Genomic DNA, 27,973 nt, shown 5'->3' on the forward strand with positions numbered 1-27,973 from the left:
TGCGCGCCTCGCGTGCGTCATCGCTGCGCGCCGCGCCCAGCTGTACGTCATCGCCGGGCGAGGCGCCTAGGGGGATCTAGGAGCCGGTGGGCGCAGATGGCGGAGGCGGCGATGGCGGCGGAGGGGGACGGCCACCCCGGGCCTGGACAGGAGCTCCTGGTGGCCTGGAATACCGTGAGCACCGGCTTGGTTCCGCCGGCTGCGCTGGGGCTGGTGAGGCCCGGGAAGAGAGCGGCGGGCCCACGCGGGGTTCCCTGGACCCTACACGCTTTAGGGCATCCACCCTATGGTCATACGGGCCCCGTCCGTTGTCCCCCTCTGCCCTGCCTCGTTTCTCCACCGTTCTGCTTCGTTCGGCTCTCCTGGCAGCCCTTTCCTAGCTTCAGCCCAACACCCGTGCGCCGCGGACGATGGGCAGCGGGGTTTCCGCAGCCTCCCCCCACCTCCACGCCGTGTTCTCCTCTCCTCACGGTTGTCTGCACTCCAGGCGTCTTCCCGGACCAGCGGTGCGGTCCCGCCAAAGGAAGAGGAGCTCCGAGCAGCGGTGGAGGTTCTGAGGTGCCACGGTCTGCACTCAGTCTTGGAGGAGTGGTTTGTAGAGGTGCTGCAGAACGACCTGCAGGCCAACATCTCTCCGGAGTTCTGGAATGCCATCCACCAACGCGAGAACGCTGCCGATGAGCCCCAGTGCCTTCTGCTGCTCCTCGACGCTTTTGGCCTTCTGGAGAGCCGCCTGGATCCCTACCTGCGTAGCCTGGAGCTTCTGGAGAAATGGACTCGCCTGGGCCTATTGATGGGCACTGGTGCTCAGGGGCTTCGGGAAAAGGTCCACACCATGTTGCGTGGAATCCTGTTCTTTTCTACCCCCAGAACCTTCCAAGAGATGATCCAGCGCCTCTATGGGCGTTTCTTGAGAGTCTACATGCAGAGTAAGAGGAAGGGGGAGGGGGGCACAGACCCGGAACTGGAGGGGGAATTGGACAGCCGGTATGCCCGCCGCCGGTACTACCGCCTCCTGCAGAGTCCGCTGTGTGCTGGATGCGGCAGTGACAAGCAGCTGTGCTGGTGTCGCCAGGCGCTGGAGCAGTTCCACCAGCTCAGCCAGGTCCTGTGAGTATTGTGCCCCTGCTCCTTCTGGTTTCCTACCCTCCCCTGGGTCTAGGTGGCCTGTGAATACAGCTGTTGAGCTGACTGGGGGATCTCTGCCACTTGTCCTGATAGCCAGGGACATGACAGAGGGAGGGCCTCAGGGGTCCCTGTGTAGTATGTCCTGAACACAAGTGTCTCCTGTCATTTGCATCTAGCCCAGGGTTTCACGCTTTGCCCCTGCAAAGGCCCCACGTGGCCTGTGTCTGCAGTAGCAGATTTCTTGTTGATTCTGAACTTACTGGGCTCTGTAGGATTTTCCTGGGCCTTTTGTAGACTTTCTTGAGAAGGAGTGCTGTTCATCTTTATGAGAGTTCTCTACCCTGTGGTTGTGAATAGTGTGCTTGGTGTTTCTTGTCTCCAGAATGTGACAGGGATATCAGGCCAGCACTTGGGCAAGCAGGTTTCCTTCCTAGTCCTTCAGTGAGGAAAGGGTTTTTTTTGTTGTTAGAGCTAAGTCCTGTTGTAGCCGTTTAGTGACTGTCACGCTCTGTGTGGCCATTTGTGGTGATTTTGTCCCATTGAACAAAGTGGTAGCAATGCAGCTATCTGGAAAAGAGAGTCTCTGGTGGGTGGAGGGGGGTCAGCCAGGCCCTGAAGGGCTTCTGCTGGGTTCATCCAGGTGAAAGTTACATGGAAACCTTCCTTCTTGTCTCCTCTTGACCCGTTTGCTGCTATAGGCCAGAGTCTGCACTGAAAGGCACGAACTGTGTAGCCAGGGTAGCAGCATACTGAGTTGTTTCAGAGCCATTCCTATGAGATGAGGCTTGGGCCCCACCTGCCACCGCTGATCGCATGGGGAGGCAGTGTCCCTGCCTGGGCAGAGAGGCTGGCTGGGCAGGAGGGCAGAACCTTGCAGTGCTCTGTCTGCTAAGCTCTTAGTACAGTTGTCCTGTTGCTCCGAGCATGTGGGAGGTGTGTGTATTGGGTGTGCTGTGTAGTCAGGGCTGACCTGGGGCCACCGGGTGAGGGAGCTGGTGTGTGCTGAGTGCCCCATCGGCTGGACTCTCCTCTAGACACAGGCTCAGTCTGCTGGAACGGGTCAGTGCTGAGGCTGTGACCACTACGCTGCACCAGGTGACCCGGGAGAGGATGGAGGACCGCTGCCGGGGCGAGTATGAGCGTTCCTTTTTGCGTGAGTTCCACAAGGTAAGGACTCCCTCTTGGGCTGTGCCCCCCGGGACCGGGCAACAGATTTCTGGAAAATCTGACACCTTGGTTATAGAATCATCCAGAGCGCGGAGGTCTGAGTGGACCAGGACCAGGTGGTGGCTGGAGCTGTCTTAGTGCTGGGCAGAGGCCAGTATTTCTGGGCCCTGGTGCCACTGAGGACACTCTGGGACGTGCTCATCAAGTCTGTGCAGAATCCCATGGCTGGAAGCAGTGCAGGGGCTAGGATCCCAAGGGGGCTTCCCCAAGCAGGCCTGCTGAGGCTGGGCCTGCAGAGGGGTCAGTGAGCATGTGCCCTGTTTTGCTCTTTGCTGCCCCACCTGAGTGTGGGCTTACTTGGCTGTTTCCTTGTGGACTGAGCTACCACCACACCACAGCATGAGCTGAGATGTCCTGCGCTGTTAGGGTGTGTGGTCTGGGGCTCTGCTCTGGGCTCCCAGAGTTGTGGGTGAGCTGGGCCCAGCCATGTGGGGTTGTCTGCCTGGCTCCCACGTCTCACTTGTCCTCTCCCCAGTGTTTCCAGGTGGCCACACCTGAGGATACAGATTAGCTGTGAAAGAGTGTGTTCAAAGTGGGTGTCCCCCAGGGATGGTCTAGAGTGGGCACACGTCCTGGAGGCTGAGCTGGGTAGCTGCACTGTGCCTCAGAAGTAGAGTGGAAAAGGCGAACCATCCGGGTGATCTCGTGGCTGGTCAGCTGGTCTGTGGGGATCTGTGCGCACCCGGGTCTGTGTGGTAGCCCACATGCCTCCTATGGATTTGCACATGCTCAGACGTTTTCATCATATCCTGTGGTGTCTGCACAGGGTGGAGGCTGGCTGCTCATGACTCTAGTCCCAGAGACGGGTTTATCCACTTAAGGGGGGCCAGCACGCCACCAGGCACAGCACACAGAGCGTGTTCATTGGTGTCTTATGCTGGGGTCAGTGTTTCCATAGATAAGTGATGACTGATGTGTATGAGAGGACGTGGGGGGTGATGGAGGACCCAGGTGCCCCTCTGTGGCCACCATCCTGCAGACTCTGCTGTGCTCCTAGTCTCCGGACACAGGTGGCCTCTGGGGCTCCTCTGGGGCCTGGCCAACGGGGGGAGTGTGGCTGTGCACTCCTCTCGTCCTGTGGGTCAGAGGGGGCTCGCCCCCAGTACCTCCACACACTAGTGCTCTCCCGACAGTGGATCGAGAGGGTGGTTGGCTGGCTCGGCAAGGTGTTCCTGCAGGACGGCCCCGCCAGACCTGCGTCCCCTGAGGCTGGCAACACGTTGCGCCGTTGGCGCTGCCACGTGCAGAGGTTCTTCTACCGCATCTATGCCAGCCTGCGCATCGAGGAGCTCTTCAGCATCATCCGAGGTCAGACACATACCCGCCCCGATCCCCTCGGGGCCTGCCTGCCCGTCAGGGAACCTTCCCAGGGGCTTTGCTGTGTCCTCGCCACAGCCACGCCTCGGTTCCCTGCGCCTTTGCCATGGGCTTTGGCGAGGTGGGGAGCCAAGCGGGGCCCCTCCCCACTGTGGGCTCCCCCAGCCGGTGTCTGGAGCAGGGCAGGAGCGGCGGGTGCTGGACTGGTGCTTCTGGGTGTCCACCCCTCTGCTCCCTCAGCATTGGCTCCTGCTGGGGCTGATCCCCGGGTGTCCCTCTGTCTGTCCTGTGTCGTTGTCACCTGCGTCAGCATGAGAAGGCGTAGGTGACAGCACCTACCAGATGGTCTGATCGTTGTTGCAGGGCCCGTGGGTCTGTGTGTCCTCTCACATACTGAGTGCGCCCTGCACCAGCCTGCACGTGTGCACACACGCGTGTCCCTGAAAGATGTCCCTCTGCTCGCAGACTTCCCGGACTCCCGGCCAGCCATCGAGGACCTCAAGTACTGTCTGGAGAGGACTGACCAGAGGCAGCAGCTCCTCGTGTCCCTCAAGTCCGCCCTGGAGACTCGGCTCCTCCACCCAGGTGCCGTGTGCGCTGCTGGCAACTGGCCCTTCAACCCCCAGGGCTCAGATGCTCTCCAGGGGGGCCCACTTGCAGGGAGCCTGGGGCCTAGTTCCCCAGCCCTGGGTTTATGGGTCTGAAACTCAGGCTAAGGTGCCATTTTTTGAGGTCTTGGGGGAGCTGGGGTGACCATCACCTCTTTTTTCTTTGAACGCACTCTTTCACAGCTAATCTGTATCCTCAGGACCCAACTGATTTGGCCCTGGGGGTGGTATGTGGTCCTGTGAGAACAGACTGCCTGGCAAGGGCAGGCCTGATTCTTGGAAGGTTCTGGAGAAAGTACCTGTGAGCGGGTGAGGGTCGGGAGGGGGACAGGGGAGTGGCTCCCTGGGGAATGGGGCTGCAGGGGTGCCCTGGAGAGCCCCTGCCCACTGGACGACATCGGCACCAGGGAGGTTGCTGTCCAGGCACTGTGTGACCAGCAGCTTCTCCCCGACTGTAGGTGTCAACACGTGTGACATCATCACCCTCTACATCTCTGCCATCAAGGCCTTGCGAGTGCTAGACCCCTCCATGGTCATTCTGGAGGTGGCCTGTGAGCCCATCCGCCGCTACCTAAGGTGAGGGTTGTGGTTGGCCTGGGAAGCCACTGGGACTCGGGGCTTTTTCATCCTGCCGATCTCCTCTGGTTCTAGTGGCTGGGCCAAGTGGACTGGCTCAGGGGAGGGGCTTCTTTCCTCTTGCCAGTGCTGGGCACCTGTCCTTGTCACCACAGCGTCACTGTGTGCCACTGGCAGGGGCTTGCCTCAGCCCGTCCTTGGTTCCTCTCCCTCCCCCGTCTAGCACAGTGAGGGGCTCTTTTGCTCAGCCCCTCAGGCAGAACAGGCGAGAAGAGTGGGGTCTGTGCTGTCTCAAGGAACAGAGATTTCCTCAGGCCGTTTGGTGGAAATGTCTCTCAGTGGTGCCTGGGCACAGCTGCCCACAAACCCCTCGCGCAGCTGGAGGGCACAGTGGTCCCAGGACCTGAGCAGGAAGAGCCAGGGGCCCTCTGGCACCTGCCCTGGACTCGTGCTGCTTCCCGGCTGTGACTGGCCTGGTCTTTATGACGTGGCCAGTCATCACTGGCCATAGAGGTAGGGTCAGCAGTGCTGGCGTGCCTGGCCAGCGCTAGGGTGAGCCACGGGAAGAGCCTCGAGGGCCGCGCACTGGGCCGCAGTGGTGCTCTCACCGCAGGACGCGGGAGGACACGGTGCGGCAGATTGTGGCTGGGCTGACGGGGGACTCGGATGGGACCGGGGACCTGGCCGTCGAGCTGTCCAAGACGGACCCGGCAAGCCTGGAGACCGGCCAGGACAGCGAGGACGACACGGGCGAGCCTGAGGACTGGGTGCCCGACCCTGTGGATGCCGACCCAGGTCAGCTGGCCCCGGCCGCCCGCCTGCTGGGGCTCTACTCTCCAGCACACTGCCGCGTATGCTGCTGCGTCAGGGCTTTGAGGGGTCAGAGGTCAGGCTCTGCTCAGCACCAGGTGGCTCGGATGGGTTTGCGGTTGGCTTCATACCCTGGTGGCTGTCGGGTCACTCCAGCCACAGCAGGTGCCCTGCCTGACCCGCCCTCATGTGAGCAGGGGGGTGTCCCCGGCCCACTGCTGCAGCTGGTAGAGATGCAAGGTCATGGGGGCCCTGCGCACCCCAACCCCAACTGCGATGGGCCCCTCTCTCGGGACCTCTGAGGCTGTGGGGCGCCTGCCCAGCCCAGCCCCGGCACAGACAGTGCATCTTGAGTCTCTGAGAGGACAACCAAAGGACCTATGGTTTGTCCCCAAGCCTGGGTGGGGGTCCAGGGAGGTCCCCGTGATGAGTGGGTTGGGGATCGGAGCTGTTGCCTGAGGTCTGCCAAAGGCGCTGTGTCGCTCCAGCCCAAGGGCACTGAGGAGAAGCTGTGCTGGGTGGGTGCTGCTGGCATCCCGTCTCTGCCAAGGTGCCAGTCGAGCCCCTCCCCAACCCCCGTACCGTGCAGGGAAGTCGAGCTCTAAGCGGCGTTCCTCGGACATCATCAGCCTGCTGGTCAGCATCTACGGCAGCAAGGACCTCTTCATCAACGAGTACCGCTCCCTGCTGGCCGACCGGCTCCTGCACCAGTTCAGCTTCAGCCCGGAGCGGTGAGGCCTCTGGCTGCCCGCCAGCCCCCAGGGCGCAGGGGCCCTGCTGTCCACGCCTCGTCCGGAGGGAGGCGCTGCCTTGGCTCAGCCCAGCGCTGCTGGCTTCCCATCCCAGCCCGGGGCTGTCCTCGCCCTGGGGGTCGCTGTGCAGGCCCTCGGCTCAGGGAGATCCCTGGCGCGGCGCTGTGGGTGCTGGTCGGGGCTGGGAGACACCACGACCCCCTCCCCAGACACTTGTCTTCCAGGGAGATCCGCAACGTGGAGCTGCTGAAGCTGCGCTTCGGGGAGGCCCCCATGCACTTCTGCGAGGTCATGCTGAAGGTGGGCGCCCTGGGCACCTGCCCCGCCCCCTCCTAGGGCTCCCCCACCGCAGGGCCCCTTCCCCTGGGCACCCATGGGTGCCCCCTTCTCAGGCCCCGTGCCCAGGGTGAGAGCCTGCGTCCCCCCAGGACATGGCAGACTCCCGCCGCATCAACGCCAACATTCGCGAGGAGGACGAGAAGCGGCCTGCAGAGGAGCAGCCGCCGTTCGGGGTCTACGCCGTCATCCTGTCCAGCGAGTTCTGGCCCCCCTTCAAGGACGAGAAGCTGGAAGTCCCTGAGGACATCAGGGCCGCCCTGGACACTTACTGCAAGAAGTACGAGAAGCTGAAGGTACCGCTTTGCCTTCATGGCCCCGTCCAGCCCCCGCGTCTGTGGGTCCCCTCCCAGCCCTTCCCAGCACCCTGTGTGCGTGAGCAGGGGACCCTCAGAGCCCCATGTGCTCCTGGCTGTGCTTGGCCACGTTGTCTTCGGCCACTTCACTGGGACCCTGTGGCCAGAGCAAGCCCCTCCCTCTGAGCTGCTCTTCCTCTTCCGCCACCGGCCTCTGGCCTCTCAGACCAGGGCTCTGGTGCCTGCGTTCCTGCGTCTCTCCCTGTGAGGGCTGGGGAGCCTGTCAGGGCCACCGGCCGCCTTGCCGCCCTGGGTGTCACTCTGCAGCTCTAGCCCCACCCCCAGGTGTATGTCCCTGAAAGCTGCTTTCCCAGGTGCCAGCAGGGAGCGCTCCCGGACCAGGCCCGTGTCTGTGACGGGAGTGGGGCAGAGACAGCCTGATCTGGAGGGCGCTGGTGGCAGGGACAGCGTGCCGGGGTGATGGGGTCGGCTGCAGTTGGCACATGTGCCCTGGCAGTCCCTGGGGCAGGAGACCAGGTGCATGCTGTGGTGGCTAGTTCCAGGAAGTGGGGGCTGGGGGCCGAGTTCAGAGGTCCTTCTGAGCTCATGGGTGGTTGGAGACCCTGGTGCATGCTGTGGTGGCCAGTTGGAGGAAGTGGGGGCTGGGGGCCGAGTTCAGAGGTCCTTCTGAGCTCATGGGTGGTTGGAGACCTGGTGCATGCTGTGGTGGCCAGTTGGAGGAAGTGGGGGCTGGGGGCCGAGTTCAGAGGTCCTTCTGAGCTCACGGGCGGTTGGAGACCCTGGTGCATGCTGTGGTGGCCAGTTGGAGGAAGTGGGGGCTGGGGGCCGAGTTCAGAGGTCCTTCTGAGCTCACGGGCGGTTGGAGACCCTGGTACATGCTGTAGTGACCAGTTGGAGAAAGTGGGGGCTGGGGGCCGAGTTCAGAGGTCCTTCTGAGCTCACGGGCGGTTGGAGACCTGGTGCATGCTGTGGTGGCCAGTTGGAGGAAGTGGGGGCTGGGGGCCGAGTTCAGAGGTCCTTCTGAGCTCACAGGCAGTTGGAGACCTGTTGGGGGGAGGAAGGAGTTGGGGTGCCATCCCAGGTTCTGGGCAGGTGGGGAAGCAGGCTCCTGACTCAAGGGGCTGGTAAGGCCCAGTGAGCACGCAGACCCTGGTGAGCCGGGCAGCCCTTGGGGCAAGCGGAAGACGTGAGGAGGGTCCTGGGACATAGCTGCATCTGGGCTGCAGAGCCCAGCCCAGGAGCACCTGGCAAAGCTCCAGGAGGTGGACGGGCCAGTGGCCAGGGCCTGAGGAGCAGCCTCAAGATGGAGCAGCCGGGAGGCGGGTGGGTGGGGGGAGGACAGCAGCTTCTCCAGGTTGGCTGAGGAGGTGGCCCTGGGTCTGGATGTGTTTTCTCTTCCTCTCTGGCAAATGGAGGGCCTGTGTACGGGTTGAGAAACGTGTTCCTACGTGGGTGGGCAGTACAGGAGGGCGAGTCCACTTCAGAGAGCAAGGGGGATGTGTCCTTCCAGAGACGGATGTGGGGAGGGGCCCAGGGTGGGGACAGACAGAATGGGAGGCCGAGCAGGGCTTGCATTGGGGCTGCGGCCTCCCTCAGAGCCTCAGGTCTGGTTCTGGAAGGGCCAGTTGTCCTCTGCAGCCTGCCGAGGGGCTGCGTGGGTCTTGCTGGTTCTTGGTGGGAGGGTGGGCCGCTGGCCGTTCCTGGCACGTCCTGCTCCAGCCTGTGCCGTGGCCTGGTGTCTTGCTGGAACCTGCAAGCACCCGCCCCCCCCCCCTCCTGATGTCATCTGTGTGGTCCGTCCCACGTGCTCAGTGCCCTCCCCATCTCTCTGGCTGCCTCTTTGGTATGAGGCCTCCTCCTCTCCAATCCGTGCCAGGTGAGGCCCCCCTGGCCCTTCTTCCAGGGTCCTGCCTTGGGTGCCAGGCGTGGCTCAGGCCTGATGTACTGGGACAGCCACACTCCAGTGCCTTTCATTTTGACCCCAGCTGCATGCTGGGGTGGCCCAGGAGGGCCCCGGGGCTGTACCGGGGTCAGGCCTGTGGCTGCAGTGCCTCTGCCTCCCACCGGCAGAGCTCTGCCTGAGGCCTTTGCTGGACTCATGATGCCAGCCACACAGTCCCGAGTGTCCGTTTGCTCCTGTGCTCACCTGGGTCTGCCCTGCCATGGGCTGTCAGGCAAAGTCACGGCCTGGGAGCCCGATCTGGGACCAAGGCAAGCCACTGACCGCCTTCACTTTCCCTGAAGAGCTCGGGGATCCTGGAGGCCTCAGTGGCGCTTGGCCCACAGAGCAGCTGTGTGGTGTCCTGGGACTGCCATAACGAGGGCCACAGACCAGGGGCTTGGAAGAACAGAAATCCTTTGCCATACAGAGGTCAGAAGTCCAAATCAAAGTGTCAGCAGACCCCAAGGCGTTAGGAGACCATCCCTTGCTTCTTGCGGCTCCTGGTGGCCCCAGGAGATCCTGGGCTTGTGTGTGCGTCACTCCAGCGTCTGTCCCCAGCCTCGCGGGGCACCGGCATTCTCCCTTCGTCTCTTTGTGTTCAAATCTCCCTCTTAGGACAACACCAGTCATTGGCTTAAGGGCGCATTCCCTTAGTGTGGCCTCATCTTCACAAATTATATGTTTAATGACGGTCTTTCCAAATAAGATTGCAGTCAGAGGGACTGGGTGGTAGGAATGTAACATATCTTTTGGAGGGTGCATAATTCAACCCATAACAATCTGCCCTGCACCCCTAAATTCGTATCCCTCTCACATGTGAAATATTAATACTTTCACCCTATCTCAGCATCCCCCGAAGCCTTAACCATTTCAGCATCAACTCTAAGTCCAAAATCTCATCTAAATATCAGCTGCACAGGGCCCCAAATCTCAGCATCTAAATGGCATCTAAATCAGGTGTGGATGGGACTTGGGGCAAAACTCCTCTCCAGCTGTGAACCTGTGAAATCAGACAACAAATTACGTCTCGAAAATGGAGCGGCGGGGAAAATGCAACGGTGAGACGAGTGTGGGATGGACATTTCCGCTGCAGCAGGGAGAGGCTGGAAAGGAAGAAAAGGTCCCGGGTTCCAGGCAGGTCCCCACCCAGCGTCCATTACATTCGCGGCCCGATGACAAGCTCCGGCTCTGTCCCTGCAGGGCAGCCGCCCCGCAGCCCAGGCCTCTGCTTCTATGGCTCTGCTCTCGGAGTCACCCTTTCTTCCTTCCGTCTTGTCCCCCTCCCTCTCAGTCCAGCGTTTCTGCTGGCATAAAATTCTCAAAAACCTTTTTGGCTTCCCGTGCGGCTCACGGGTGTCCCGGTCAGGTGAGAGGGTCCTGCACAGACCTTCCCTGGAGACCCCGCCTGTTCCTGGCTTCTGAGGTGCTCGGACCCAGCCACACACCTCTTTGGCCACACCCTTGGCCACGTCCGCAGAGCTGCCCGGACAGGCTGAGCATTTTCCGAACGAAGCCTCGGTTCCTCCTTGCTCGGCAGCTGCTTTCTCTCCCGTCCTGCCGTGAGCCGGGAGGGGCCAGGCCACGTCTCCACACGTGGCCTGGGCATCTCAGCTGTACATCCAAGTTCGTCACTCGCAAGTTCTGCTCGTCACTCGCAAGCTCTGCTCGCCACCCAACGTGACGCCATCGGCTGTGTTTCCTGCCACTTTCCTCCAGTTCACAGCAACTCCTTCGTCGTCTCCACCTGAGACTCACCTGTGATGTCCGTGTTTCCACTAATGCTCTGAGTGTGACACCGAGTGGCCTGAGCCCTCCCCAGAGCACCTCCACCGCCTGTTTCCACAGTGCTCTCCCCGCGGCAGTCTGGCTTTTCATCGGCGTCATCTTGAAATTCGTCAAGCTTCTGCCCGTTGCCCAGTTCCAGGGCTGCTACTGCTACGTCACAGCAGCTCCCCTTCCTGGCACCAAAATCTGTTTGCTTCTTGTGGCTGCTGTGACAGTGTTGTAAAATGACACAAATACGTCATTTCAGTTCTGGAGGCTGAAAACCCAGGATCAAGGTGTTGACAGGGCCACACACTCACCTGTTGGACAGTCCTCCCTCTCTTCCCCCAACTTCTGGTGTTTCTTGGCTTGTGGCCGCGTCGCCCCAGTCCCTGCTGCCGTCCCCACAGGGCCTGCGCCCTCCTGCCTGTCTTAGCATCTTCCCCTTTCTCCCGAGGGCCCCGTTGTGTTGGACTAGGGCCCATCCTCCCGCACCGTGACCTCATCCTAACTGCTCCCGCCCGCATCGACCCTGTGTCTGAGCACACTCCAGGGTCCTGGGGGTTCCTATGTAGGTGGCCCTCGAGGACACAACTTGTAGCAATGGCCCTTTGCTGTGTCACGTAGCTGAGCAGGTGGGGGCCAGAACCCTGCCTGCCCACCGTAGGAGGTGGAGGGGTGGGGCCCGGGGCAGGTCCAGAGAACCTGTGGGCCGGGCCAGGACTGCCAGGCTGCTAGTGCTCACCCCAGACCTCTACAGGCCATGCGGACCCTCAGCTGGAAGCACACGCTGGGCCTGGTGACCATGGACGTGGAGCTGGCCGACCGCACCCTGTCCGTGGCAGTGACCCCCGTGCAGGCAGTGGTCTTGCTGTACTTTCAGGACCAAGGTGAGGCCACACACCCCGGGGCAGTGCCAGGCACCACTCTGTGCAGCTGTGAGGGGCGCTGCTCCCCGTGTGGGCACCATTCAGGGCAGCCCCAGGCCAGCAGGCAGTGCCCCTGCCCCTCCCACAGGTCAAGGCAGGCAGCCTATGTCCCCCTGGGCTCTGGGCCGCTGGGAGGCAGGGAGGGGCAGCTGCCCGCCCGTCTGCCAGTGTCCCTGGCCGCTCTGCACGCAGCCAGCTGGACCCTGGAGGAGCTGAGCAAGGTGGTGAAGATGCCCGTGGCGCTGCTGCGGCGGCGCATGTCCGTGTGGCTGCAGCAGGGCGTGCTGCGCGAGGAGCCTCCCGGCACCTTCTCCGTCATCGAGGAGGAGCGGCCTCAGGACCGAGACAACATGGTGCTCGTCGACAGTGACGAGGAGAGCGACTCAGGCATGGCCTCCCAGGCCGACCAGAAGGAGGAGGAGCTGCTGGTGCGTGGTGCCGGCCGTGTGGGGGGCGGGGGGCGGCCAGCTCAGGTGCGGCAGTGGCCCGGCTGATGGTGGGCCTGGCCGCTGTCCCCAGCTCTTCTGGACGTACATCCAGGCCATGCTGACCAACCTGGAGAGCCTGTCGCTCGAGCGCATCTACAGCATGCTGCGCATGTTCGTGATGACGGGCCCCGCGCTGGCCGAGATCGACCTGCACGAGCTCCAGGGCTTCCTGCAGAAGAAGGTGCGCGACCAGCAGCTCATCTACTCGGCGGGCGTCTACCGCCTGCCCAAGAACTCAACCTGACGCTCCTGCCTGTGGGCGCTCTGGCTCCCCCTGCAAACCGCACCTGTGTGTCCCCTCGGTAGACAGCCCAAGGGCACCCCTTCCCTCCCCAGACCCTGCCCGGCCCCCAGAGTGTGCAGAATAAAGCAGGTCAGTTCCTCCTTTCCTGTCCTGGTGGCTTTGGGGCCCCCACAGGCGTGTTCAGGTTCTCCTTCCAGACTGGCCGTCCACCTCGGCCCGCGGGACTCGGGTCCCCAGCAGCAGGCAAGGGCGGCCGCCCCAGGCCTGCACATCTGCATTTGGGCTCTAACCTCCTGAAGGTGTCCTGGGCCACCCCCTGGCCCTGGTGCTCGGGGACAGCCTGCGAAGGCCTACGTCTGGGCATGCAGCTCAGGCAGGGGCGTCCCAAGTGCCTCCAGCTCCATCCTTCTCTGGCCTTCGAAAGGAGCCCTCGGGTCACCCTCCCAGGCCTGTGTCCTCCGCCGTGGGCCGGGCTGGAGAGCTGGGGTGCAGCGGGGAGGACATGCGGACTCCATCAGAGCGTCTGAGGTACACGGCGACCTCCTGAGCCAAGGACTTCGCACGTCTCCCGCAGCAAGGGGCTGGCTGCTGACACGCTCTGGAGCCAGGGGCCCAGGCATTTGTCCGCCTGTTCCACACTCTTGCAGGGGGCCACGGTGCTTGGGCCTCACAAGTGTGCACTCAGGAAGGCAGCTCACTCCCACGTCCCCCACATGTGGGCGGCAGTACTTGACAAGGGCCAGGCTCAGAGGAGCAGCTCAGGGACCAGCCTTCCCCTCTCCCCAGCACAGCCCCCGGAGCCCGCCTTGTCCTGGGCACCAGGGTCCCACAACCCTTGGCGGGGCAGGTCCTGTCCAAGGTCCAGAATCCGGGAGGCCCCAGCACTGCTCTTGCCACAAGGTGACACCATCCTGAGACACCTCAAAGCTGAACCGGGGCCGGGTGCATGGCGCACGCCTGTAATCCCAGCACTCTGGGAGGCCGACGCAGGGTGCTTGCACTAAGGAGTCGGAGGCTGCAGTGAGCTGTGATGATGCCACTGCGCTCTAGCCTGGGTGACAGAGTGAAACTGTCTTAAAAAAAAAAAAAGGAACCAGGCGCTCCCAGGTTGGGCTCTAGGCTCCAAGCTGCTAAGACCTGGGCCCTGTCCCAAAGGTGTCGCTTCCAGGCAAGACTCGATCCAGCCTGACCGCACTGTCCTCGCTGGGGACAGAGGCCTCCAGTGTCCCGCTCCTGCCCAGGTGCCTTCCCAGGCCATGAGCCACGCCCAGCCTCAGCATCCCCACCGTCCCCAGATGCCCTTCCTGGTGTCCACTGTGCTGCCCTGGGCCCTGGAGCCACCACCCAGGTCCCGTCCTGCTCCAGCTTTGGCCTGTTTGAGGGGTAGTCCTGTGGCGAGGACGTCACCCCCTTCTTGCTCTAGAAGATTGTTTACCTCAGGGTTGGAAGGAGGAAGTGGCAGGTATTAGCAGGTGTCAGGTGTGTACCTTCAGAATTATCTGTGGTTTCTGACCAGCCAAGGAGGGTTTGTCTCAGGCACCCGGGTCACTCTCCCCACCAGCTCCTCTTCACTCCAGGGCTGTCTCTGTGCTGCTGTCACTAAAACAGGACCTGTTTTAGTGTCAGTTTTAGTGTCACCTCTCCTCTGAGCTCTGTGTTAGCCCTGGCCAGGGCTCTGACTGCTCTGGCGCCCGCCGTGCCTTCCAGGCGGTGGCCTTGTCTGGATCTCGCTGTCTGTGGCCGCCGCCCAGTCCTGGCTGTGTGCACCGTTGTCCTAACCAGGATGCAAACCTGCTGGGCTGGCCCGTCAGGGTGCCGGTGCCAGCCTTGGCCCTGGGCACACCCTTTGTTCTGTGTTCCTTCGGGTTCCATCTCCGGCCATGTCCTAAAGCCCAGGGTTCGTCTTGGATCACGGCATCACTCAAAAGGCGAAAGGCTGTGCCCGGGGCTGTCAGCTGGTCCCGGAGGACCCCAGCAGGAGGGTACCAGTGTCGACAGGGGGTCCTTGGTGGCCAGGGCTGGTGGGGCCCAAGCTGGCAGGAGGCCTGGGCCTGGTCAGCTATGGAGTGGGCGTTTCCTCCGCTACCTCTGGTGCCCAGCCTGTAACAGCAGGTTCAGGGAGGAGGCTGAGGTTAACCCTGACCGTGCCAGCCTGCGGGCGACCTCCATGGCAGTGCTTGCCTGGTCTGCAGAGGGAGCAGACGCTGGGGAGAGCAGGCTCTGACTTTACCGACACATGCAGGCTGCGGTTTCGGGTGGTCCTGCAGGTGTTTTTGAGCCACTTGCTCCCTGAGAGGGAAGCTCCAGGGAGGCCGTGGCCTGTGGTCCCGCTCAGGCAGGTGGCCAGTACCCCCTGACCTTTCCTGGGCGACCTGGGATCCTTTGGGGTGCCAGCAGCCCTCACGACCTGAGGTTTGCTGGGAGTGTAAGCCACACCCTCCCCAAAGCACTCAGTGAGGGCAACCAGGCACAAGCCCACCCCTTGGCCCTCCTTGGTCCCTTCCTGCCCCAGCCCTGGGTGGGGCAGTGACACGGAGTCAGTCGGAGCACAGACCCCACCCCGAGCTGCTGCGCTCTTATGCCCAGAGAGGGGACACCAGGCCAGTCTACTCCCCCACACCAGGGGCTGGAATGTGGCCCCACCCTTCACAACAAAGGACCATCCCCCTGAGGCTGGGCCAGCCCCACCACAGCCCCCACCTCAGACATGGCCAAGCACCTGCCCACCTACCTGCCCCATTCCCAGGGCTGCCTGCCCAGGGCTCCTCGAGTCCCAGCGCCCACGTGTGGGCGAAGCTCACGCTGGCCTCAGGCCCTCGCAGCCCTGCCCCCACCCTCCCCACCTAACAGCCTACTGTGAGGTCAGTGCCTTCCGACAGCTCCGTCAGAGGCGTGCGGTGGGGCCAGGGGCCAGCGGCTGGACATGGCCCCCTGTCCCCAGCCTGCCCCCTTCCTGCTTGGCAGCCCCCTGGGCCTCATATGTTTGTCCCTTTTGCTCACCCCTGCTGCAGGTGCCTCCTCCTACCCCAGTAGCCCTGTCCCCAGCCAGGGCCCCTCCCTTTCCTAGGCCAGGTGGGGGTGTCCATGTCCTTCTGGTGGCCAACAGGGCAAGGGTGGACCTGGGGTCCTCCACAGGCAGGTGATGCCCCCTGGGTCACGTGGGCCCTGTCTCTGCAGCAGGAACCTACTGTGAATGCAGCCTTGGCCTCAGCCGCGAGGCCCTGATTGCCCTGCTTGTGGTGCTGGCGGGTGTCAGTGCCACCTGCTTCTGTGCCCTGGTCATCGTGGCAATTGGTATCTTGCGAGTCAAAGGGTGCGTGAGCCTCAGGGCCAGGAGTGGTGGGAGTGAGACCATGCCGCCTGCTCTGGGCCCCTGGTCCTGCCATGAGGACCCTCTGCCCCTTGGGTGGGGTGTCACTTGGGACTGGGAGTGGCAGTGCCCAGGTTGTGTTGGGGAGAGGTACAGGGGGCCCCCAGCATTGTTCCAGGACTCATGCTTGCCTCTGTCCCCTCAGTGACACATGCCCCGGAAACATGGACCACAGGTGAGTGTGGCAGAGGGCCCCAAGGGTGAGCCGGGTGCCCACTGCCCCCTCGCTGGAGATGCAGATGATAGTGGAGTGGAGAGCCCCATCCCCAAGGGCTGGCATGCCCTGCCCTGGTGGTCAGGGGCCCGCCAGCCGGTGCTGACCTGGCCCATGTTGTGCAGGGTTGTGGGGCATTTCGGGGTCCAGGAAGATCACATGGACCTGCAGGAGGTGCACGTGGAGTCCCACCTCATGGACTCCGACCTGGAGGCCACCACGATGCTGCCCCTGGAGGACCCCACGATGCTGCCCCTGGAGGACCCCACGATGCTGCCCCTGGAGGAACCCATCCCCATGGAGACTGTTACAGAGGAGCCACCGCCCCCACTGCCCCCAATGCCCCCAGTGCCCCCAATGCCCCCACTGCCACCTGAGGAGGAGAGATGAGGGCGGCGGGGGAGGGGATTAAACAGTATTTGGTAGCTGTGGCTGTGTCCCTTGCTGGCTTCCCACAGTCTACCTGAGGCTGCATCGTGGCGGGTGCGTGGCGCACAGGGCCTTCATCACCAGCGGGGGGAGGGCAGCCCACCCCTACACCAGGCCCCTGCTGTCCCCCAGCCCCAGGGCAGGAGAACGCACCCCTGCCTCCTGCCATAGCCCGTCAGCCCAGCTTCTCCCCGCACATTCCTGATGTTTTGTCCCATGAAGCCGTGGGGCATCCCGGGCCCAGGCCCACCCACCCTCGCCTTGGGAAAACCCCAGGACAGGACCTGAACTTGGCAACTCCAAAGGGGGTGGCATTTGACAGGACGACGGGGGCCGCTGCCTGGTCCCCACTGCACTCGCACCCTCCCTTCGAGGTTTCAGGAAACCTTCTTGGGGGAGGGGAGGGCAGGCAGCACCTCCCCCGCCTGTGTGTGCAGTGCCTCCTCTGCCCCAAGGCCTCTCTCTGGAGCTCAGGCTCCCACCCGTCATCCACCGTTGGAACGGGACCGTCCCTGCGTAGGCGCCACTCTGTGCGTGTGTGCTAGGGTCAGCTGGGTGAAGCAGGGTGCAGTGTGCGTGTGTGGGGGGCATCCGCGAGTTCGGTGGGTGCGGGCGGGTGTGGCCCTGCTGCTCAGGCCTCAGCGGCGCCGGGTTGTGGACGAGGCGGACCTGGGGCGGGGTGGTCTTGATAGTCCCTCGGCTGACGCTAAGCCGATAGGAGCCCAGAGCTCTGGGACAGGTGGAAGGCAGTGCCGGGCGTTGGCTGTGTGCCCGGCCCCCGCCCCAGGCGCGGGACCAGCTGTGGGACAGGAACTGCCAGCGCTCGGGCCAGAGTTAATATTTATGCAGGCGTCGCAGGAACGGGCTCGAGGACGGCTCCGCGGACGCACAGCAGCAGGCCTCCCGCCGCGGGTCCGAGAGCTGCCCCTATGCGGAGCCTCTTTTTCTCACTGCCTCCGCCGTTCCTGCTGCTGGTGCTGCTGGTATTGCTGTCGCCTTGGCCGGTCTGGGCCCAAGCGCCAGCCACAACCTTCCCCTCGGGGCCCCGGGGCGACCCGGACTGCCCGGAGGCATGCGCGTGCGTGCCGGGCGGCCAGGCCAACTGCTCGGCTCTCGCGCTGGCCGCTGTGCCCGCCGGCCTGAGCCGGCGCGTGAGCGCGCTGCTGCTGGACCACAACTGCTTGAGCGCGCTGCCGCCCGGTGCCTTCGTGGGCGCGGGCGCGCTACTGCGCCTGGACCTGCGCGAGAACGGGCTGCGCTCCGTGCACATGCGGGCCTTCTGGGGCCTGGGCGCGTTGCAGTATCTTGACCTGAGTGCCAACCAGCTGGAAGTGCTGGCGCCCGGCACCTTTGCGCCGCTGCGCGCGCTGCGCACCCTTTCGCTGGCTGGCAACCGGCTGGCGCGCCTAGAGCCCGCGGCGCTGAGCGCGCTCCCGCTGCTGCGCGCACTCAATCTACAGGACAACGCGCTGACGGCGCTCACGCCGGGCCTCCTGGCCGGCCTGCCGGCCCTCGACTCGCTGCGCCTGCGCGGCAATCCCTGGGCCTGCAGCTGCGCGCTGCGCCCGCTGTGCACCTGGCTGCGCAGGCACCCTCCGCCAGCGGCAGGTGAGCGGTCGGGGACGTGGGCCGGGACCTGCCGGGCGGGGCTGTCGCCGCCGCCTCCTGACGCCGCGCCCGTGTCCCACAGAGGCCGAAACGCTGCTCTGCACGTCGCCGAGGCGCCTGAGGCTCAGCCCCCTGACTGCCTTCTCCGACGCCGCCTTCAGCCACTGCGCGAAGCCGCTCGCCCCGCGGGACCTGGCCGTGATCTACGTGCTCGGGCCTGCGTCTTTCCTCGCCAGCCTGGCCGCCTGCCTGGCGCTGGGCTCGGTCATCACCGCCTGCCGTGCGCGCAGCCGCCGCCGCACCGCTGCCCGGCGGCCGCCAAGGAGACCGCCGGACCCCGACCCCGACCTCGAGGGCTCCGCCTCTCCTGCGGACCCTGCGAGTCCCGCAGCCGCCGCTGCCCAAGCCTGAGCAGGCTGCGGCTGTCCGCGGCGTCCGAAACTTCCCCCATCCCTTGGTCTTCCCTTCAAACTCCCTGTCAGCGTCAACAAGCGACACAGACGGAAAATCTTGTGACATTCCTTTAGGCATCACCACTGCACACACCGGGTTGGGGGCGGGGGCGGAGCGCGGCTGCGCACGGGCCGCACGGGAAAGGCGCGCGCCCGGGCACTGGGAAGGCTGGTCCTGTACAAGGTGGGGGACGGCGGGCGGTGGCGCTCTCCCGTGCCCAAGGTGCAAGGCAGGGTTGAAGACAGTCCCGAGCCAGCGTCTGGGGAAGCCCGTCCTGGGCTGCAGGCCGGACGAGAAGAGAAGGGCTCAGCCCTCTCGAGTCTGGGGGAGGAGGCCCGAGGCAGCTGGGAGCCCGAGCGCGCCTCTGGGCAGCGCTGCCAGCTGGGGAGTCAGGGGCGGCCGTGGGAGACGGGCAGGGCCAGCCCCGGCGCGGGGTCCAGGGGTAGGTGGGGCGTGGGTGGGGTGCAGCAGGAAGAGGAGAGGGTGGAGCTCAGGCTGCCGAGGAGCGCAGGCGCTGCAAGAGGGCGACCCGGCCAGCTGGGGCTGTGGCCCCCGCCTTGGCGCAGGGCGGGGCTGCCGTCTCTGCTCCAAGCCCCTCCGCGGGGCCGGTCAGGCCCTCTCCCACTGCTCAGAGACCCCAGGGCCCTGCCTCTGCCGGAGCGCCCTGCGGCCCTGCCCAGCCGGCTCGGCTCTGACCCGTCCTCAGCCGCTCCGGTCCGCACCTCGGTCCGGCAGGAGCTGCCCGCCAGGCAGTAGGGCGGGTGGGCGGACAGCCCGGAGGCCCAGGGTGGGCAGTCTCTGGGGTGGGTGGGCTTCCCTCAGGCCTTCCCGAGCAGCAGGACCCATCAGTGTCCTTGGCCGGGCTAACTGGGCAGGTGGGCGCCTCCGGGGGCCTCACACCACGGTGCTGACCGAGGGATCTGAGAGGTTGAGCGGGCCCGAGATATCAGAGGGATGGTACTGCTGCAAAATAGAAATACACAGACAAGGCGCCCGTCAGCCCCGCGCCGGGGGCTCGCGCGGGCGGGACGGGGTGGGCCGGCCGGCGGCGGGTGGGCGGGCGCGGCCTGGGGGAGGCTGGGGGTGCTCCTCCCCCGACCCCGTGGTGCTCCGGGGCTCTGCGTGGGCCGGGCCGCTGTCCCGTCCGTCTGTCTGTCTGTCTGCGGGGGAGGGGCAGAGGGCGGGCGGGGCGTCTCAGCTCTCCCTATGACGGGAACACAGCTGCAGCTGGCCCTCCTCCCTCTCAATAGCGCGTCGCGGCAGCACTGTGTCTTTTTGGTTTTGCAAAGCGCCGCGTCCACCCCCGGTGCTCTATAAATAAGAACCAACAATCAATACCCGCCGGCCCCGCCGGCCGCCAGGGACCCCAGCCCTCAGCGCCCAGTGTGGCCCTGGCCCAGAAGGGCCACAGGACAGGGGCAGAGGATCTCAGCAGCCAGACCGACCCCACCCTGCCCGAAGGAGCCCCCCCACCCAGGCCTCCCTCTGAACAGGCGCCCGGCCCCTGAGACAGGGTGGGAGCTGGGCTGCCCTCCCCCGCCCAGCCCCCAGCTGCCAGTGCCCTGCAGTCCGCCCTACAGGGCTGGCGGCCGCGCGGTGCCCTGGGAGGCTCAGGCGAGGATTCTGCGGGGAATGCGTCCCTGGAAGGGCGCCACGAGGTGTCTGGGCTGCACCTGCACCAGCTGCAGCCTCTGAGAGTGGCCCATCACCTGCACAGGTTGGGCCACCTGCCCCCCAGTGGCTCTCTCCTGCCTGTGGGAGACCACCCTCTTCCCCGGCTGCCCATCCCATGGTCCTCTTGGGCCGAGCTGTCCTCCCTCCCTCTACCTGGGCCTCCCTCTACTGTGCCTCCGCCTGCTCCTTGAGCCTCCAGTTACTCCCAGCCCCACAGACCCTCACTCTCCACCACCCTCCCTGTGCCACGTCCCTCCCCAGGAAGCGGAGCAGCCAGACTTCATGGGGGAGGGTGCTCTTGGGGTACCCTGGGGCTTCACCTTGGGCTTGGGTGGCTCTGTGCCCTGGAGTTCTGCCCCTCTTCCCAAGCATGGGGGGGGGCAGGGCTGCAAATCCCACTTCCTTCCTGGGCATGAGCCCCTGTGGGCTGCAGGGCGGTTACTGGCGGAGGCCTGTGCTGGCTCTCTGGGCAGCCCCTCCCCACCATGCTAGCTGGGACCACGGTGCTCTAGCAGGGCTGGGTCCATTCTGGGGGATTTGGTCCAAATGTGCACATCCGGTGCCATGACAAGCTGCCCCAGGCAGGAGGCGGGGTGGGGAGGGATTCTAGGCTCAAAAGGGCAGACTGCCTGGCTTTGACACCCCCTGGGGGGTGGGTGTCTGAGGGTCAGGAGCTGAGGTGTGGTCTTATCCTCGGAGGCCTGCCCTCCCTGGGCCTCTGTCTGGGAACCTCAGAGTTGCCTGGGCTCTGCAGGCCAGGGTTTGCAGGGCTGCCCCTGCCTGTCCTGAGACCCTCGGGGAGCTGCCACCACACCTCCTGCAGGGCCCCTGCTCAGCCTGGAGTGGGAGCCACCCCTCTGGTCCCACCCTGTTCCCTGCCTGACAGCCCCTTGTGGCCAGGGGCCAGTTCCAGCTCCAGGCCCCAGCAGCCATCCACCCAGATGGACCCAGGCCCAGCCCCCAGCCCCCGGCCCACACAGAGACCACATGGAAGATGCAACACGCATGGCTCTGGTGAGACAGGTGAGACAGGTGTCTGGGGGGCGGGGCCGGCGGCCAGACAGACGGACGGGATGGGACATCACAGCCACCCCCTCCAGGGCCGTCGCAGGGAGGGCGTGAGGGCGGCGGGCCCCTCTGGGAGAGGCAAGAGAAACAGGGACGTGACAGAGAGGTGGTGTGGCCTCCCAGCAGGTGAGGAGCCGGGACAGGGCCGCTCTGGGCTCCCAGGGCCTCAGGTGTGGCCCAGAGAGGCGGTGAGGCTGACTGACTGACCAACGACATGACAGGCTTCAAGATGGCGTGTGGGTCATGGCAGGGGGAGGCGGGGGGCGGGCAGACTAACGGAGACACACGGGAAAGCCGAGGACCCAACGGGGTCGGGGAGGCTGCAGAGCCGTGTGGCAGAGGCTGCCTGGGTGGGTGGAGATGCAGGGCGGGGCCTCGGGAGTCCGAGGTGGGGCGAGGGTGGGATGGTGGGGGAGTGGGAGACAGACACGGAGGGGCGGGGGAGCGAGAGAGGAGTCGGAGACGTGGGACTGGGGTGCTCTCCCCCTTACCGTGTCTTTGGAGGACCTACGTCTCTTGAAGCTGGAAGCCAGGGTGGAGGTGATAGCCCTAAATGTGGCTTTCTTTTTAGGGTCGGGCTCTGCTCTACCACTCTTTCTATCCTAAAATGAATATGTATAAGTGATTAGACGGCTAAGGGTGGCGGCCACACCTGCCCTCGCCTGCTCCTCGGTGGGCCGCTGCCCGGCCTGGCCGGCCACTTGGGCCCTCGCTCCTGCCTGCCTCCCTGTGCTGGACAGACGGGCCGACAGCCGGACATTCGAGGGTGGCCTCTTCTCCTGCCCAGGGCCTTGGGCCTGACTGTGCTTGTGCTGGGGCTGGCTGTGGGGGTCCCAGCCGGCTCTCTTCCTGGGAGGTCCGCCTGGCTCCCTGGCTCCGGGGTGGCCCTGGATTACAGACGTCCGAGGAGGAGGAGCCCCCCGAGGACTGGAGGAGTTTCCCCTCAGGCCACACCAGCCATTCTTCGAGGAGGCCACTGTCCCCCAAGGGGGCACACACCAAGATTCAGGAAAGGGCCGAGGGGCCGAAGGAAGGCAGGTGTCGAGATGGAGTTGGAGCGACAGACAGGCAGCTCCCAGGACTCTGGCCTCGGGTCTGCTGGCCAGGACAGCCTGGGCCCACCAGTGGCAGCAGCAGCCAGGTCCCCAGGGGACCTGTGGGGCCAAGAGCAAGAATGGGCAGATGAGAGGTGTGTGGGCTCCAGCAACCCGGGCCCCCCACCTCACTGCAGTGCCAGCTTCATCTCAGGACACAGGCTCCAGGAGCGCACCCAGAGAAAGAGAAGAGATGGAGTGAACCGGAGCTCAACCGTGGGCCACAAGCCCTCAGGCCTGCACAGGCCCCACGACCCACCCTGTCCCAGGTGGGCTGAGGCTGCCCCTGCCGGCGACAAATTCCCATGGACACAGCCTGGGGGCACCAGGTGGGACCGGGCCTGGCCCGATTCAGACTGGAATCACGGAGCACAAGGACAGAGCAGGAAAGAGGGTCTCCACAGGGTGTCCAGGGTGCTTGGGGCGGCGGAGGGCAAAAGGCATCTTGGACTCACGTGCTACACACAAGTGGCCTGTCTCACCCTGCCTGCTTGCCTTCCTATGGAATGGGCACCACTGGGCGACTCTGGAGACAGAGGGGCCGGGGGAGGCGTGGAGCAGGGTGCGTGGCCTCCCTCGGCCCGGCTTTGCAGTGGGCGGCCACCTGCAGGCAGCCCCCCCGCCAACGCTGCCCCTGTGCCCTGGGAGCACTCACCACTGCCCCGGCCCTGGCTCCTAGCTCCAGTCCTGCCCATGGGAGCCAGAGCCAGTGCCACGGCCTTCAGGGATGGAGGAGGGCTGTGGCCAGGCCGGGCCCTGGGCACCAGGCCTCGGAGGTGGCCTGCCCTACCTGCAGGTTCTTCCTCCACACGTTCACCGCTGCGAAGGCCAGCTGCATCTGCTTCCGGCGGGCGTCTTTGTGCCGCTTGTACGCAATCTCAATGAAAATCAGGAAGATCCCGGCCACGATGCCCCCGGCCACCAGCATGAAGACCCCTGTGCGCCAGGACCCAGAGCCTCAGCTGCTGGCCAGAGGGGCTGCAGCCCACCGATGACCACCCATGTCAGTGGGCCGCACCTGCCATGTTCTCGAAAGTGAGGGTCGCGGGGGCGTTGCTGCGTGAGTCACATTCCTGGTACCGAACCCACGTCTTGTCCAGGTCTTCCATGAAGCCATTCTCGTGGGACCTGTGGGTGCAGGAGCGTGGGAGACTGAGGTGGGCGGGCCCTGCGGGGGCAGGCCCTGAGGTGGGCGGGGCCTGCACGGGGTGGCTGTAGGGTGGGCGGGGCCTGGGCGGGGCTGGGGCGTCCACGCACTGCCTTGGTGGGGTCAGGCACGGGGGAGGGGCTCTTGGAGATGGAGGCACCGGGCATGCTCACTTGAGGATGGACAGGGAGACGTTCTGCTTCCAAGGGCTGTCCTTGCGCATGCCTATGCCAAAGCCAGAGCGGAAGAACAGCTCGCCTGTAGTCACCAGGTCACACTTCTGCGAGGCCTCGAACTCCAGCACCGCCGAGTCCCAGATGAAGGCGTGCAGCTTGCTGCCGGCAGAGGCGGGGGTCAGGAAGCCTGCACGGCCAGGCCACTCTTGCTCCCGCAGCCCGTGTGCTGTCCTCTGTCCTGCCAGTCTATGGCCTGCCCGCGGTCCCCCAGCCTGGGTGCTCCCCACGCCCACTTCTCCTGCGTGGTGAGTGCCACCCTTTCCCTACCCCCTCGATCGTCCTGCCCGGCCGAGATGGCCTCCTGCATGCTCCTCACTTGTCCCTCACGGCCTGGATGGCCTCCGCTGCGCTCTCGTAGTTGTGCTTCTCCATGTGCCGGTACATGGTGCTCAGCTCCACCTGCCGCCGGAAGTAGATGTCCACCGAGCTCTGCTTCACGGTCGCGTAGATGAACTTGTCCGAGGGGTTCCTCAGCTGCAGGGGCAGAGGGCGGGCTCGCAGCAGCTCTTGCAGCCCCTACCCAAGGCACAGGCCAGCAAACCTCACGACCCCCTCCTCCAGCCCGGCCAGGCCTCACCCGTGGGTCGTTGATGCCCGTAATGCGCTCCTCTGGCCGGTCCAGCACCAGGAAGGCTGCCAGGTTGGCAGTGTAGGAGGCCACGATGATCATGGCGAAGCCGGCCCACACCATGCCCAGGATGCGTGCGGAGAAGCTTCGGGGAGCACCTGTGGGCAGGGGCTCAGTCAGGTCCCCTACGGCAGGGCGGAACGGGCCGGGACCGGCTGTGGCCTTACCTTCCCCGATGCCAGAGTTGAGCAGGACGCCCCAGGAGAACCACATGGCCGAGGATAGGGTCAGCGCGTCCTCCTCCTCCTCCTCGCTGTTCACCTTGAACCGACCAAAGGGGCTGCGGGGTGCAGAGGGCAGGTGGGAGAGAGAGCAGAAGAGGTGGCCCTGCCTGGCCTCGCCCACCCTGCAGATGGCGGTGTCTGGGCCCCAGGTCGCGCTCACCTGAAGCGGTCCAGCAGGTACAGCATCACGGCCACCACGTGCACAGACAGTCCCACCAGCAGCCACAGGGTGCTCTGGAAGGGCTGCATGAATGAATCCAGCGTGCTCCGGGGGATCTCCTGCAGGGGACAGGTGGTCAGCGCCGCCCGGGCCTCCAGGACTCCGCCCCACTCCCGGCCCTGCACACCTTCTTGACCAGAATGGTCAGGCCCTGGTACTTGAAGGGCTTGGAGAACTCGATGTACTGCGCCCGCTCATTGTTGATGGTCAGTGGTGCCACGATCATGTCCGCCTGCCCGCTGAGCAGCTCGCCCATCATCCCGTTCCACTCCTTCTTGTTGCTGTTGTTCACCTGCGGGGCGACAGAACCCACGCGCATGCGGAGAGCGTCCGCCCCTCCAGCGACAGGTCCCAGCCAGGCAAAGCCAGCGCATTACAGGGGTCGGCTGCCGCAGGCCCCGCCCACCACGGCCCCGCCCCGGCCCTCAAACCCCGCCCATAAGGCCCCCGCCCCAAGACCCCAGCCACAGGCCCCACCCAAAGACCCCTCCCACCTCGCCCCGCCCACCACGGGCATCGCCCCAATACACCGCCCACCATCGGCCCACCCCATCCCGTATGCCCCCGCCCACTATGGCCCCGCCTCAGCCCAATGCCCCGCCCCTCGGCCCCAGGGCCCCGCCCCAGCCCAAAGCCCCGCCCACAGACCCCGCCCCGCCCCTCAGACCCCTCCCACCCCGAGCCAGCCCCGGCCCGCAGGCCCCGGCCCCCACGGCCCGCCCGCCCGCAGGTGCCCACCACGCACCCGCTCCTGCGTGCCGAACTTGCCGTCGGCCACCAGGTGCACCTCGTAGGTGAAGTTCATGGTGCGCGCCAGCTTGATGAGCAGGTCGATGCAGAAGCCGTAGCAGCACTGCGGCACCGTGTGGCGCGCTGGGGAGGGGGCGGTGACAGCTGGGCTCCCGGGCGCCCCGCCCCGCGGCCCCGCCCCGCCCGCGCCCGGCACTCACGGCTGCCCGGAGACGTGTCGTTGGGCCCGGTGCAGATCACCTTCTTGACCGGGTCGCCGTTGACCGTGAACTCCTCCCTGCACGTCCCGTCGCTCAGCGTGGGCTTGACGTACACGAAGGGCTCCTGGTGGATCGTCACAATCTGCGGGCGGGGGAGACCGGCCTGGAACCCGGCCCTCGGCCGCCCGGGGCCTGGCGCCCGCGGAACCGCGTGGGCCACTGTCCCCGCGGGGCGTGAGCCGCACCTCTCCGCGCTCTCGGGGCGAGGAGCCCCGGCCCTGCCTGCCCCCACTGCGCAGCAGGGACACATGCATTCCCTGGCCCGCCCCGTTCTTCCCCAGCCACGCTGGTGCGCTCCTCCCCGTGGCAACCCGCCCCTGAGCCCACCCCACCTCCTGTCTTTGAGGGGACCGCAGCCGGGCAGGGGACAGACACAGGCCAGGCATGCTGAGGCGGCGTCCTGCGGGGGCTGCCTGATGGGGCGGCAGGAGCCCAGCGTCAGCCAGCCAGGCGGGAGGGCTGTGCGCTCTTGGGGACCCGTGGGCAGGGCCCAGCCTCAGCTCCCAGGGCAGCGTTTCGGCTTTTATCCCTGGGGGGGGGGACTGAGAGTCCTTAAAAGAGCTTATTTCCTTTTTATTTTATTTTTAACTTTGTATTCATTTATTCTCTTTTTTAAAAAAAAATCTTCAATCCTCAATTTCAGCACTTAGTTATTTCCTTTTTAAAAAACGCTCCTGGCCGGGCGCGGTGGCTCACGCCTGTAATCCTAGCTCTCTGGGAGGCCGAGACGGGCGGATTGCTCAAGGTCAGGAGTTCGAAACCACCCTGAGCAAGAGCGAGACCCCGTCTCTACTAAAAATAGAAAGAAATTAATTGACCGACTAAAAATATATATACAAAAAATTAGCTGGGAATGGTGGCGCATGCCTGTAGTCCCAGCTACTTGGGAGGCTGAGGCAGGAGGATCGTTTGAGGTTGCTGTGAGCTGGGCTGACGCCCCGGCACTGACTCTAGCCTGGGCAACAGAAGTGAGACTCTGTCTCAAAAAAAAAAAACACAAAAAATGCTCCTTATGTTTTGTATTGTTTCTGTTAGTACTCTTTAAAACAAATTAGTGAGGCCGGAATCAAAGTTGTTAAAGGCCATCTACAGCGGACAGCCTAGACGGGGCCTTTGGCCACTTGGCGTTTTGACCGTCACCTGCAGACTTTTCCGTGGGAGGTGTCTGAGCTGCAGGGAGAAGCCACATGGGCGTTGGCAAAGCCCACCCTGTCTGCTGGGAAGGGCGGGCGTGGGCAGGGTGGTCTGGCGGGAGGGTGCGGGGCGGGCACCTGCTCAGACAGGGCTGAGGGGCGTGTGAGGACCAGGAGGGGCTGGGTGGCACACTGGACGTGAAGTCCTTGCCTTTGGTGGTCTGGGTGCTGGCGGGGCTGGTGTGGGTGTGGTGCAGGTGTGCAGCGGCTCAGCAGGGGGCGCCCTCGGGGGAGCACCCTAGAAGCAGAGAGGGGCCCATGCAAGCATGCAAAGGAATAGGAGTGAGGCCGAGGAAAAGACAGTGGGGGACGGGCTCCCAAAGGCCCAGGGAGAGCCAAGAAGGGGATGTCCCACCGCAGGGAGTGCTGCAGGGTGGGAGAGGATGTGACTTTGACCTAGTCACACCAGGAGGCCATGGGGCTGACCACCTGGACGGGGGTATGTGGGGCATGGAAGGCAGGACTCAGAACAGCAAGTGTGGGGATGAGGTCTGCACCAGGACACAGAATGGCCATCCCTTTGCCCCACTGTCCCCCATCAGTTCTTCCCCAAAGGAATCCTGTCCCAGACGACTTCCCAGACTTAAGTAGGGTTGGGTCAGAGGAGGCCAGAGAGAGCCCGTGGGTGGAGGCAGCCGGTCCTCCCTCTGCCCTCCCACCTGCCTGTGCTATGGTGCCGTCCCAGCCTCCTCCAGTGGCTTTCCTTGACCTCATCACCGCCCCCTCCCTCAGGCCTGGCGGGTTGGGTGGGTGACTGGGCTGGGGATGGCGCCGGTCGGGCCCCCACCTTTAGTCTGGTGGACATCTGGTACCCCCGAGGCTTCTCTGTCTCACCACCTGGCCAGATGATCTTCCTGTCGTTAGGGATGACCTGGGGGTGGGAGTATGAGATGGAGGGTGGCCACGCAGGGGTCTTGGCCCCAGGACCCTAAGGCCCCAGCCCCCACCCCCTCATGACCCCCACCTA

At 64.8% G+C, this 27,973-nt stretch overlaps 4 protein-coding genes across 15 annotated transcripts in view; 3 read left to right on the forward strand and 1 right to left on the reverse strand.

Annotated features, from left to right (window-relative positions):
* The first annotated feature begins 12 nt into the window (after nt 1-12).
* Nucleotides 13-12,579, forward strand: ANAPC2 (anaphase promoting complex subunit 2). 4 transcript variants are annotated; one of them, XR_012922155.1, is made up of 13 exons: nt 13-213; nt 488-1,110; nt 2,163-2,295; nt 3,489-3,663; nt 4,138-4,257; nt 4,739-4,856; nt 5,470-5,651; nt 6,256-6,397; nt 6,643-6,718; nt 6,847-7,050; nt 11,538-11,667; nt 11,982-12,134; nt 12,226-12,362. XR_012922155.1 is itself a non-coding variant. In XM_012784463.3 (13 exons), the coding sequence occupies exons 1-13, from the start codon at nt 97-99 to the stop codon at nt 12,436-12,438; spliced, it is 2,493 nt and encodes an 830-aa protein (XP_012639917.1). In that variant the 5' UTR covers nt 13-96; the 3' UTR covers nt 12,439-12,579. The 4 variants fall into 4 exon arrangements, 3 of the variants coding, with proteins under 3 accessions (XP_012639917.1, XP_075865288.1, XP_012639919.1); XM_012784463.3 differs by having other exon boundaries at nt 11,875-12,134; nt 12,226-12,579; XM_076009173.1 differs by having other exon boundaries at nt 13-174; nt 11,875-12,134; nt 12,226-12,579.
* Nucleotides 12,580-15,327: 2,748 nt separating this feature from the next.
* Nucleotides 15,328-16,412, forward strand: TMEM210 (transmembrane protein 210). The gene is made up of 4 exons (XM_012784496.3): nt 15,328-15,449; nt 15,616-15,751; nt 15,954-15,983; nt 16,148-16,412. The coding sequence occupies exons 1-4, from the start codon at nt 15,362-15,364 to the stop codon at nt 16,410-16,412; spliced, it is 519 nt and encodes a 172-aa protein (XP_012639950.1). The 5' UTR covers nt 15,328-15,361.
* Nucleotides 16,413-17,331: 919 nt separating this feature from the next.
* On the forward strand, nt 17,332-18,556 carry LRRC26 (leucine rich repeat containing 26). Its single transcript, XM_012784484.3, has 2 exons — nt 17,332-18,059; nt 18,142-18,556. Exons 1-2 carry the CDS (start codon nt 17,381-17,383, stop codon nt 18,468-18,470), a joined length of 1,008 nt encoding a protein of 335 aa, XP_012639938.1. The 5' UTR covers nt 17,332-17,380; the 3' UTR covers nt 18,471-18,556.
* Nucleotides 18,557-18,560: 4 nt separating this feature from the next.
* Nucleotides 18,561-27,973, reverse strand: part of GRIN1 (glutamate ionotropic receptor NMDA type subunit 1) — a 28,107-nt gene continuing 18,694 nt past the window's right edge. For 2 of the 9 annotated variants that reach the window (XM_076009180.1, XM_076009178.1), the window contains 13 exons: nt 27,794-27,877; nt 25,754-25,895; nt 25,549-25,676; nt 24,931-25,095; nt 24,744-24,862; nt 24,527-24,639; nt 24,309-24,457; nt 24,048-24,205; nt 23,669-23,830; nt 23,367-23,476; nt 23,139-23,284; nt 21,746-21,856; nt 18,561-19,475 (listed from right to left, as the gene is read on the reverse strand). In XM_076009180.1, coding sequence (XP_075865295.1) covers nt 19,407-19,475; nt 21,746-21,856; nt 23,139-23,284; nt 23,367-23,476; nt 23,669-23,830; nt 24,048-24,205; nt 24,309-24,457; nt 24,527-24,639; nt 24,744-24,862; nt 24,931-25,095; nt 25,549-25,676; nt 25,754-25,895; nt 27,794-27,877 — 1,656 coding nt within the window. In that variant the 3' untranslated portion in view covers nt 18,561-19,406. Of the gene's footprint in view, nt 19,476-19,558; nt 19,824-20,043; nt 21,857-23,138; nt 23,285-23,366; nt 23,477-23,668; nt 23,831-24,047; nt 24,206-24,308; nt 24,458-24,526; nt 24,640-24,743; nt 24,863-24,930; nt 25,096-25,548; nt 25,677-25,753; nt 25,896-27,793; nt 27,878-27,973 lie in introns of those variants that run through there. The other 7 variants (XM_076009179.1, XM_076009177.1, XM_076009184.1 and 4 more) reach the window with 5 other exon arrangements.

This window comes from Microcebus murinus, chromosome 12 (genome assembly GCF_040939455.1).
Source record: "Microcebus murinus isolate Inina chromosome 12, M.murinus_Inina_mat1.0, whole genome shotgun sequence".
In the NCBI taxonomy this organism is placed as follows: domain Eukaryota; kingdom Metazoa; phylum Chordata; class Mammalia; order Primates; family Cheirogaleidae; genus Microcebus; species Microcebus murinus.